The following is an 11,857-nucleotide window of genomic DNA, read 5'->3' as shown; positions in this document are numbered from 1 at the left end:
ATAGACTTTATGCAAAAAATTGTTTTTTATTTTTAAATGAAAAAACATTGACATAAAAATGAATCTACATTTTAGCATAATGGCCGTGTTTTGAGATCTTGTTGAAGATCTTGTTTTCAAGCTTAGAGAACTTTTGTCTGTATCTTACAATACTCATGTTTTTATCACGAATAAACTCTGTATTGAATGGTAGCACCCTTTATGTGAAATTACTGAATCTGAAACACAACTTTTAGGTGCGCATTTCAGTTGAATCCAGGACTGTTACTCCCAACATAAGCCACTAACTACCCCACAATTAAAAAACACAATGTGGCAAATGAGATTATTGACAAATTGCAGTAACAGGGCTTAAACTATTAGTTGGCAAACATGTTGAAACCAGGACCAGATCTATTCCAGGTATGCTGGATCTGCCAGGTTCTCCTATAAGTCTATGTTCTCTAGTCTTGGGGAGCTTTAATAAGGTCCATACTGAATACTTACCTCTCTTTTTCCCAGTTCCCTATGACATGTTTATACTCAGTGTTTAAGTTACATGGCAGAAGACGTATATTGTTGCCAAAAAAGTTTTGAGCTGTAAAACCACCCTGACCTGGCAGCGGTCGCCAACCATATTTTCCACAAGAAAATTTTGGTGATCCGCGGCACTGGCGCCCCCCTAGCAAGGTCCTTCGCCTGACCACGTCTCCTGTAAGGATTGTAGGAAGAACACAGTGGGGCAAGTTCTGGTATCATGGCATCACTCTCGGGGAAGTTTCTTCCCCTTTGAGTGACTCACTGTTTTCTGAGCATGCGCGGTCGGGCGTCCATGCATTTAGTGGTCCGTAGGTCCGAAAAGGTTAGCGACCACTGAAATATGGGACAGTTAATAATCATTCAAATTGGTGTCACCAGAGTAGGGATGATAAATTGGCATTTTATGTGGGTAACAGATAATCTTTTGAATAGGAGGTTCTAATTGGTCATAAATTGCCCAATTTAAACTAGTTGTCCTCTCTGTTTAAAATGATCACCTTACTGTCCATAAAAAGGACTAGCTTGAATTGTTAGTATCACTCCCAGACTTATATTAGCACTATAATATAGTACTATATAATTTCAAATGGATAGTTTCACACAGTTTTACAGGTGACACTTTGATTTTGGACAATAAACTGCTGTCTTGATATATAGGGCTTGAATTTCTAAAGCTTTCCAAAACTGGAGAAGATAGAATATTATGAGATAACCTGGGTGAACAAGAAATCCTGTCCAATTGATAGACCGGGATTTATTGCTGAGAACCTATTGCTCTACTCAGTGCCAGGACTCTAAGTTCCAAAAAAAAGACTGAAATGTTCCTCCCTCCCATAAACTGTAAACTAATTAGTGGCATAGGTTGCAGATCCCTAATCAGCACATACCTACTATAGTATAGGAAAATGTCTGTACTTTTACATTATCCAATGAGCATTTTATTGCTCTGAAGTATGTGAAAAAATGTTTACTCATTTCAGTTTTTGCAACTCTTCCTGAAGTAAACAAATTTGTTTTGTTCATACTTTGTTATACATTATCTTTTCAGTTTTCCAATGACTTAATCATAGCTGTTTTATGTATGTGACGTACTTACTTTTGGTTGCTCCTGAATAACAAACAAGTACCAAGAAGTCTTGTGAATATCTAATGGCTGTGTGCATAAAACCTAGAAGCTGCCATATTAAGCCAGCAAAGTCAGTGCCTAATAGCATACTAAACCAAAAGGTTTGCAATGTTTTCAGTGGCACTTGACTATCAGATAGTTTTGTGGTCCTTTAGTTTCTGAATATTAGTAATATTTGTATAAATAGATGATGAGGCATCATATTTTGCATACTTTTATGGCTGTACTGCTGTCACAAAAACATGCAAAGAGTATCTGCTTTCTTACACTCAATCTGTTTTGCCAAGTTATCTGAAAGTGGGTGGATAGTGTTATGTAAAAGCTCCAATCCAGTAAAACTGGTTAAGGTTTGGGAAACACCTACTATATATGCTTTTATCTCATTTTCACAAGATTTTAAATCGGAAGAAATATTGCTCATCAGAAATCTTCATAGCCGAGTTGAAGCTACATGATAACATCATTTGTCTGTGAGTATAGTCCAATCCATACACATACATAGTAGGATTGTCTACACTTGCAAGCTTGTGACTGGATCAGAGTTTGGGGGCAAGGACTGCCCTAATTTTGCTTAAAAACTTCTAAAAAAAAATGTATAGCTAACATGGCCAATCCCCTGGGGGTGCAGCATCATGGAGCCTGGGCTCATATACTCCAAACATTCATTGCTCATTCCAGGAGACAGGAAGAAGTTGTGGCATAAAGCTATTTTATTTAACACAACAAGCTTAACAACCACTTGTAACTAATGCCAATATCTGTGTAACCACTCCTGACAACCACTAGTCAATGGTAAATTTTGATAAGTTAAGATATATGGAATCTGAATTAATTTTCAGCCTGACTTTCAGACCTCAAACTTAACTAGTTCAAGCAACACTAGTAAGGGGAATTTATACTTACTTCATATAAATAGGGGGTCCTACGCCATACCATTAATGAAGAAAATATTTACCCTGACCATCGTTTTTAACAGGGATATTTACGCCTACTTACCACTAGGTAACAGGGGTATTTACAATGACTATTTATGCAATGGTGTATTTACACTGACCACTCATTGGTGATGCTGAGCTAGGGGAACAATAAATTTAAATCACGTGCAAAAAATCAGTAGTTAAAGCTTTTGGTGTTGTTAGTGTCCCTGGTGCCATGTATACACCTGTACTAACCCCTATTTCACCAGCTGATAGAGTACAACACTGAAAAGGTTAAGTATATACAACTTTTAAATAGTCACTAGCCATTGACTTCAGATCATCACCCCAATGAATCGGTCTCTGTTCTCCAGCATTGGAACAGGAACTAGTGGGAGGTGGGGCTGGCTGTCTCTTTTCTAAGTTACTTTGCAAGTAACAACACGAAAGCTATCTGGGATTGTGCCAGCCAAATGGAACTTCAAAAACCATTAGCTGTAAAAAGATGAATACCTAGGTAAGTGGGTCAATTACAGAACAGAGTCAATTTAAAAAGAAGATTTCTATCTATAACTGAAATGTTACATTGATTTCCTGGAAAAAGGTGACTCAGCATTGCAGCTTTGCAGGATGATCGGTATGATTCGGTGAAACTCTAGAGTTCAGTTAGAGGGTGCTAGGGGTTACTTGAACAATGTATTTGTGCCTCTCAGCTCAGTTTAAGATACACCAATGATCTTTTTGGCTATCTCCAAGGGTGGCATTCTTCCTAACGGCAGAGACATTCTTTCATCTGATGACCACAAAAAAACTGTGAGCTCTGGATATAGAAATTATAGTCAGGGATTCCGTTAACCTTTTTTCTAGAAAAGTTAAAAGTTGAGAAAAGTGGAAATAAGCTGTCCATGGCAAAGAATCACTTGAGAACTGCGTGATGATAGAAGTGTTCATCTTTTGTTCTATCTGCCATCATGTCCCTGGCAAAATTGTTTTACATTTTTCCTGCTGTCCTAATTGTGTATTTGTCTCCAGGCAGAATGCGCAATATTTAGGGCTTCCCTGGAAGTTTAGTACATTACCTAAGCTTTTTACAAGTAAAGTGTTATGTGCAATGTAATTCTAATTCTAGTCATCACTTAAGGAAATTTACAGTACATGTACTTCATATTTTTGCTTTACATCCCCACATTCAATGTATCTACGTTTATGTGTTCATGGTTTATTTAGATATTGTAGGGATGTAACATCCCAGATCAGGCCAACCATCTGCTTAGACTGAGCTACCTTTTAAATAGAATAATGACGCACTTTTTTAGCTTTTGCGGTTTAATCTTCAGTATAAATGCCAGTTCTGCATTGTGTATAGGGAAACGCTGACAGTTGTAATGTATGATGACACCTGCAGATAGAGGTAAATCAGTAATAAAATAGGTCAAAGATTGTAAGAAATATTTTATATTGTGCTTTTCACTTGCGACCATTTTTGATGGAGTGCAAATAGAGCTTTCTTTTGGTAGCAAATATGGATACCTAAAATGTTATTTTCTTGTTTTTTCATTGGGGACATTGTGGTGCATTACAGAATATATGGTGCATCACTGTACATTACCACAATGCAAAGGTGTAAAAGTGGCCAAAAAGATTTTTCTTTTTCCTTTAAAATGCAATTAGAAAAAGAATCTATGTTTATACTTGGGTGATACCCAGTGGCATGCTTTGAAATAGTTACTTTTGGTTTCACAGATTATAGCTGTTAAAGACAAGCTGTCTATACCAAACTTTACCAAAGAGCACAGCTTCATCTAATATAGGCCAACAAAAATGCACATAAAGATTATTTAAGAGCAAATCACCCATTTTAACCAAATCAAAAGTAAAAAAAAAATACTTAAAGAACTTAAAGAATTTTATATGCAAGTCAACATATTTTTTTTTGTTTTCTGACTTACATTCAGGTATAAACAGTACACATAGAAACATTATACGTCTCAGATGACAGATATTTTGAGCTGATTGCAAGAGCAAAATCTTATGGCAACATAATTAATAAAGTTAACTATATTTGTTTAAGTACTAAAATAAAGTATTGCTTTACTGGTAAAATGATATGAATAACTAAAGAAAACAATACATAGTACAAATATACAGCTAAACCCCACCAACCTCCTGCAACCCCCCCCCCTCAACTTTCCTGTTTTGTCATTTACTTGGCAGTTCACTTCCATTAACCACTAACTGCTGAGGAAAGCAGAGCTCACTTTACTGTAACGCAAGTTTGCTCTGTGTGCATGCTTCACTACCCAAGTGCACAGTCCGAATATCAGTAGTTGGCTAGGGTATGTAAAAATTGCTTACTTTTTTATTTTTTATATTGTGGTTTTTGTTGTTGTTATTGTGATTGCTAGGAAGCAATAGGAGCATTTTTATAATTCTATCTGTTCTTAATGTTTTTGGACTTTCCTCTACAGCAATGTGCTGCATCTTTCAAAACACATGCATGTTGCCATTGAATATACTGGCCAACACAGCACATCACAGCACATCACACAGACATGTGTTTCATGGCTACACTTTTTAAAAAGTGCAGCACACCGGAACATATGGCATTACATTTCTGTGTGATGTGCTGTAGTACATTGGGCATTTGGGGTGCCAGTAAGAATGAATGGCATCCAGCACACCGACGCATGTCTTGTGCATATGTTCACGCATTAACATGTGTTTTTTAAAGCAATGCTCTAGTGGAAACAATTTATTTTGCCATGAATGCTACCTACGTAGTTACATGGCCTTGGGAGCTCCAGTATGTAAGTAGATTTACCAAGGTATGTAGGGTTCATTTACACGAGCTGTAACTTGTCATTTAGCTCCAACACTGGCAGTAACATCAGCATTCCTAGGGTTATTCCAGACATTATCTGTAGTTTATCCAGCATTTATCTAGTGTTTATCTGGCAGTAATGTTATGTTCATTCTGATATGTAAATGCTGGCTATAAAGGGGATATGACATTTCCTGACTGCTGCACCTCAAAGATGCTGAAAAAATGGCCAAAAACACTGACATATTTTAGAGGCTTGTTTATCAGACATTCAATGGACCACAGGAAAGAAACAGAATGTAGCCATTTTCCATCATTCAAAAACAGTGATGCTAAGAGACTGTTACACAAACTCCGATACCACTCATGGAAATGTCTCTGGTGTTCCATGAGCAGATGTTTTCTCAGCTCTAGGCAATGGCTTCTCAGGAAACTTCCACTAAGCTTATCAATTAACCCTTAATGTGTTTTACTCTCAACACATCTATAATTAAAAAAAAAGGTTTACAAGCTGCCATCTGTCAATACATTACTATCTAGAGTCCCCAAAGCATTGGCAAAGATCCACCTTTACTGGGCATGTATCTTAAAATGATGCTAAATATACATATAAAAAAACATGAGACCCAGTACCAGAAAATATTATTGTGTGTTTAGTAGTGTTGGTGTTCGAATTCGGATTGTCTTTATATTCGACCTGAATATGGCTGTTTGAATTCGGATAGACCCAACACAAAAAACACGGGATTCGTGTGTAAAAAAATGTGCTAAAAAAATAATGGTAAATTTTTTGAATCTGTGTGATTTGTGTAACTAACTTTTATTTTTTTACAGGTTATCCCACAATGACAGGATGTTTCCCATGGCTGCACAGCAGTGTGAATCATGCTGTCAGTGTGGGATCCCCGGGCACTAGAGGTTAAATGTGAACAAGTCTCCCCATTCATTGCTTCTAGTGCTCTGTGATTGGCTGAGGAAAGGTAAACCCTGATGACAGCTCAAGCATCATCAGGATTTTCCTTTCCCCAGCCAATCACAGAGCACTAGAAGTGAATGAATGGGGAGACTTGTCCCTATTTAGCCTCTAGTGTCCCAGGGATCTTCTCAATGAATGCGGCCGCGGATTTTTAACTAGAGGTGTCGTGGATCGCATTCCAAACCTCTAGTGCTCTTTGATGGGCTGAGGAAAGCTTTCCTCAAACAGGGAGCACTTCTGTGTTCTTGAATAGAGAAACTCCATCCAAGAACACATACAACTAGTAAAGGGCTGCATAAGCAATCAGAGGAGCGGATCTGTCAGCTCTGCTCCCCGATTGCTCTTGCAGTTCTTTACAGTCCCGAAAAAAACCCTGAATTTTCCCACCATTGACTTTCGTGGTGTACGAATTCGGCATTCGATCACCTGAACAATATCCCCCTATTCGATCAAATAGCTAGTTTTGATATGAATGTGACCTAACATTATCTGATTTTCAAACACATCCTAAAAGAAGATGAAGAATGGTCTAAGTTCTGACCTTAATCCAATTGAAAAATTGTGGAAAGACCTAAATTGCTGAAGTGCTAAAGTGCTGAAGCTGTTCTGTATGGAGGATTGGGCTAAAATTCCTCCTAGTCAATGTGCAGGACTAATCAACCATCGCAAATGTTAATGCAGAATCACAGCAAATCCTGAGAGCATGATTCACTTACTTTTGCCACAAGCAGATATGTTTTTGGATCATTGGTTTTCAATAAATACATGACCAAATATAACAATTATTTATATATGTTTCATTTGTTTAACCAGGTTTTCTTAATCTATTATGTTTTAAGTCACATTCATATAAAACTTTATAGAATATTTTAAAGGATTCACAGACTTTCAAGGACCACTATTTATATATACATAACTAACCTGTTCCAACACCTACAACTTTCTTTGAAGTACAAACCCACTGCTTGTAATGTGACACATGTGTTTACATGCAATGGGATCACAGTTTACAGATGAATTTGACAAGTGCTGAAACAAGTAAATACTTAGAAAGTGTATAAGGATAAAAGCTGGTTTCCTACTAGGTTGGTAGCACTTATGCCTAAAAACATCCCCGGGTCCAGATCACCAACAGAAACTGTGGCAAATGAAACTATTCAATTAGTGCCTGACTTGCTTCCATTTATTTTATTTTTATTTTGCTAACCTTTAAGATAAAGCTGTATGTATATCAATTTTGAAAAATTCTTTGCTATCTAAAGTCAGGTTATACATCCAACATTTGTCTGAGTACCTTAAAACCAAAACAATATAATCCAACAGTAAGTGATTTTTGTATGTATGTATGTGTATGCATGTGCTTATAATTCAAGATTTATATTAAAGCTTTTAATGATGACATTGTAATGTTTTTTAGCAGTCTTTTTTAAACCAAAACCTTTTTGTGCCACCATTCTCATAGGGTTGAGAATCAGATGGTGACATGATGTTTATCTGCTGCTATGACATTTAAGGACTGGTATAAATATGATGTTGTAGAGTTGTTCCTATGCTGTTGATAAGTTGATCTATGTGGTTACAACTGATAACATCATCATGTTGAAACACTTAAAGCTTGTTCCTTTTTGGGTTCCGGACTTCATAGGAAGATGAAATATGCTCTGTATTGGACTGTTTTTAGGTCCCATACATAGAGCTAGTGGACACTTTTGCTTGCTGTTGTTTTTTCATTTTAATGAACGTTATGAAGTGGATGCTTATTTCTTCTAGGATTTGATGACTGTGAGTTTAAGAGAAAAAGCAGATTGATTAGTTTCATCCTGTGGCTTTTTAAAGTGATTGGACTCCCAATGCAATTCTTGACTTTCCACCTGATGGTCAAAAAATAGGGTGAGTGATTTTAAATTTGCATATGTAAACTTGTAGTATGATATTTGGTTTGCTGCACACTAAAGAAAGAACACCCATTCTTCACATTGGATTTGAACTTTATAGTTTATGTATCCACCTTATGTTTTTGTCATATATATTGTTTGTGTGTTTTATAGCTTTGCCTTATAAGTTAGGGAGAGTAGAAAAATGTTCTCTGTATATTTGTTTTTAAGCATAGCGGTTACACGTATTCTTGTTTTATTACGGTTTGTTTATATTTTTGTTAAAGCAGAGTTCTTTAGATTTATATGCTACTACACTATTCTGCATCACAGCTTCTCCTGGCACCTTTTACCTTTTTGGACACTAAAACAAAGAAAACGTGTATTTGATGTACATATATTTTAATGAAGCAAATGGTTCTATGTGTTTTCAATAGAGAGATCTAAAACAACTTGGAGGTGTAGTTGTTAGACCAAAAACAAGAAGAAAAGAAGTGATCAAATGAAAACAAGTAACTTGGCCCAAATAAGCATGGGTTCACTGAGGGAAGATCATATATCACAGATGTGAATAAATATTGTGTAGTACTGTACAAGTAAATACATTTTTGGCAAACATTTTGTTTACTGCTTACAGTTTACCTAAACTCTATTTCTACACTATGGCAGTAGTTACTACTACACTATAGAGAGGTGCAGCAAGGAAGCTAAAGAGAAATGAATGTTCCCTTTGCCATTTTAGGTTAACCTGTTTTTGTGTATTAGAAACAGTAAAAAACAAATGGTTCAAATATTTTGATCTTGTTGGGGAAAGTCTTTTTGGCACAAAATTTCCTATTTTAATTTTATAAATTTGAGACACTACAAACAGAAAAAAAAACAAATTGAAAAATTGTATTGAATACAGATTTGTATCCTGGAGTAGCCACACCATAAAACACAAGGAAAAGTAGCCATTAGTACACTCTGCTTTTTTGAGATGTATCTGTTACAAAAACTGGCTCTTGGGAGGCACTATTCAAGTATTATTTTGCTGGTTGGGTGTAAGTCTCCAGTAGTGGATGGGTTCCTAGGAATGGTTTTGCATGCAGAGTGCCCTAAAAAATTGCCTGCATTTGGTCTTTGTGCTTGAAGAAAATGAAATTCAATAAATGAAAGGGCTAGAGACAGTTTGATGACTGAGGAATGAGGCAGAATCTTCTTTAACTGGTGCCGCTTCTAATAAATTCTGTGAGTATGCAATTTCAGTACAAAAGTGCAAAACTGGGAGGGCAGGAACTGCAGATGTCTGCATTTATCTGCCACAAAAACCTCTCTGTATGGTGTAATCCTAGACAACTTCCTGATCAGTGTTTGCCTGCCCTTTCCTACCTTCTGCATATTTCAATTTGCCAGTGGGGTTGCCAATCATAACAGTGGGGCATTAGGAAGCTGAGGGGTAGCAGCAAACCCAGTCCCAGAGAGTTTCATAGTTTTGGCTGTCAAAACAGACTGAAATTTTGCCAGGACAGGAGGGTAGATTGACCATCAGTGAAAATGTTTCTTGAAAGTAAGTCTACCTGTATATTTTTGATCACATGCTTAATCTAAATCCCGATGTAATCTCATGCACGCATGTAAGCAGTATAATGTTTTTATTCCCTACAGGTTTTTATTACATGAAGTCCCTAATTTCCATGTGAGTTAGAGACTGTAAGTTTGTTCCTATGTTGCTTTTGTATGCAAGTCAGAACAGGTGCATTATTTTAATAAATGCAATTAGGACAGAGGTTTGTCTTAACATATTATTAGGCAGCGTGGTGTCATTTACTGTATAAAATCCTCACTGTGAGTTAATCTCAAACAAAGCAAAAAAAAAAATAAAAATCTTTTTGGAGCCTAGACATTCATTAATTTCTGGAGCAAGCTGCGCTTTAATATGCAAAAAGAAAAACTGAAGAGTTTGTCTAGGTCATTAAAGAGTTAAAAAAAGCTGCAGAAAGAACTCTTCTCTCAGTCTCAGTCTCTTGCTGTGTTAAGCAAAAGATTTCTTCTGCAAGTTATGCAAGCCGCCCACCTCCTCCCTGTCAAGCCTCCATCCTGCACAGAACCAGCAGGGAAGCCCCACTGGTATCTAGGAGATGTTTGTATGTTGGATGTCCTTAACCCGGGACCACCTGTATTTACGCTGGCTTGGGGAAGAGGTGGGTAAAGGAGACAGGGAAGAGGGGAAAACAAGGCTTCCTTTTAGAAATGTGTTTTAAACTTTGTATGTATGTGTATATATATATATATATATATATATAGTAATATTTTGTACAAAACCTTGCAAATTAAGTGATAATAACTTTGGCTATGACATTTGTACTGTGTTGATAAACTCTATTGTTTCTATGTGTATTCTCCTGCTTTTGTTTTTTTATTTTTTAGAATCAAGATAAAATTCAAACTCTGATCAAACGGAAATGCTGCAACAATTAAGTCTGGTGTTTTTTATTACTCTGTGGTTTTCGCTTGAACTATTTTGTAAAGCTTTATTAACGACTTCAAGTAAGTAAGATAATCACTTACCTTAAATAAGTAAAATGTAAGTAACATCAATATGACATAACACCAAAACAGCTGGTGAAGCTTGGGTCTGGTTTTTCTTTCCTCCGTGTAAGCAGCCTATTAACCCACTTCATACTATATAATGTATGAATATACTTATATTACTTGACATAATAACTCCTTACCTTTTTTTTACTGTGTCTTGGGAACCACAAGGACACTAATGGGACATACCACTTTTGGTAATTTGCTATATGTTTGGTTCACAAGTCATTTTGCGATGTAAATTTAATAACCTTACAACAAACTAATCTTGGATCAATTCCAAAACAACTTTGGCTTTTGTAATCGGTCAAAAAATTTAAAACATGTAATTTTTTTGTAAAGTAGGGAGGCTGGAACCCTTTTGTCTGTACCCGCTTTTGGATTTCTCCTCTTTTACTGTGAAATGGAAACCAGTTTTAGCTAGACATACACTTTAAATAATGACTGTACTTTCATAGTAGAACTATGCTGTTTCCTTCTCCCCTCCCCTTTCATAGAGTTACCAAGATCCAAGATCCCGGTGTTTCATGGCAGCTCCTTTTTTGATTTTTTTTTTTATGTATAGATAGAAAATATACACATTTTTAATAAAACTACCTTTTTTTCTTTTAGAAGATATTTTTTTCCCATTGCCTACAAATTTGAAAATACATATATATCCTGGAATCATCAATGTGACATGGGATTGCAACTTAACAAAATTAATGGAAGAACATACTTATCAAATTGATTTTCCCCAAAAATCGGAAAAGATAAATGTAAGCATTCCAAATTTGAACATTTTGAATGTTTTATTTAAAAACATTATTATTTAAAGAATCTTTGTTATTATCAATTCTTATTTTTAATAGGAGACAAAAAAAAGGTAGATGACATGGATCAAAAAGCAAAAAGACAAGTATGTACAGTGATAGAGAAGTAATTTTTCAAAAAGACAGAAAAAGTTTAAAAACCTCACAGGTGACTAGTAATTTATAAAACAGACTGTGGTTCTAACCATAGGGAACTTCTACAAAAAGTAATATACAGATGGCACACCTTTAAATCCCC

General features: G+C 36.0%; 1 protein-coding gene across 8 annotated transcripts in view; it reads left to right on the top strand.

Annotated features, from left to right (window-relative positions):
* The first annotated feature begins 2,963 nt into the window (after nt 1-2,963).
* Nucleotides 2,964-11,857, top strand: part of LOC140341841 (granulocyte-macrophage colony-stimulating factor receptor subunit alpha-like) — a 29,054-nt gene continuing 20,160 nt past the window's right edge. Inside the window, exons 1-5 of one of the 8 annotated variants that reach the window (XM_072427758.1) lie at nt 2,964-3,079; nt 8,130-8,249; nt 9,881-10,416; nt 10,643-10,762; nt 11,420-11,565. In XM_072427758.1, the coding sequence (XP_072283859.1) occupies nt 10,678-10,762; nt 11,420-11,565 (231 nt within the window). In that variant the 5' untranslated portion in view covers nt 2,964-3,079; nt 8,130-8,249; nt 9,881-10,416; nt 10,643-10,677. The other 7 variants (XM_072427750.1, XM_072427774.1, XR_011922955.1 and 4 more) reach the window with 7 other exon arrangements.

Source organism: Pyxicephalus adspersus, chromosome 1 (genome assembly GCF_032062135.1).
Source record: "Pyxicephalus adspersus chromosome 1, UCB_Pads_2.0, whole genome shotgun sequence".
Classification (NCBI taxonomy): Eukaryota; Metazoa; Chordata; class Amphibia; order Anura; family Pyxicephalidae; genus Pyxicephalus; species Pyxicephalus adspersus.
Note: the sequence above shows the minus strand (reverse complement) of the source record. Positions and strands in the feature narration are given on the sequence as shown.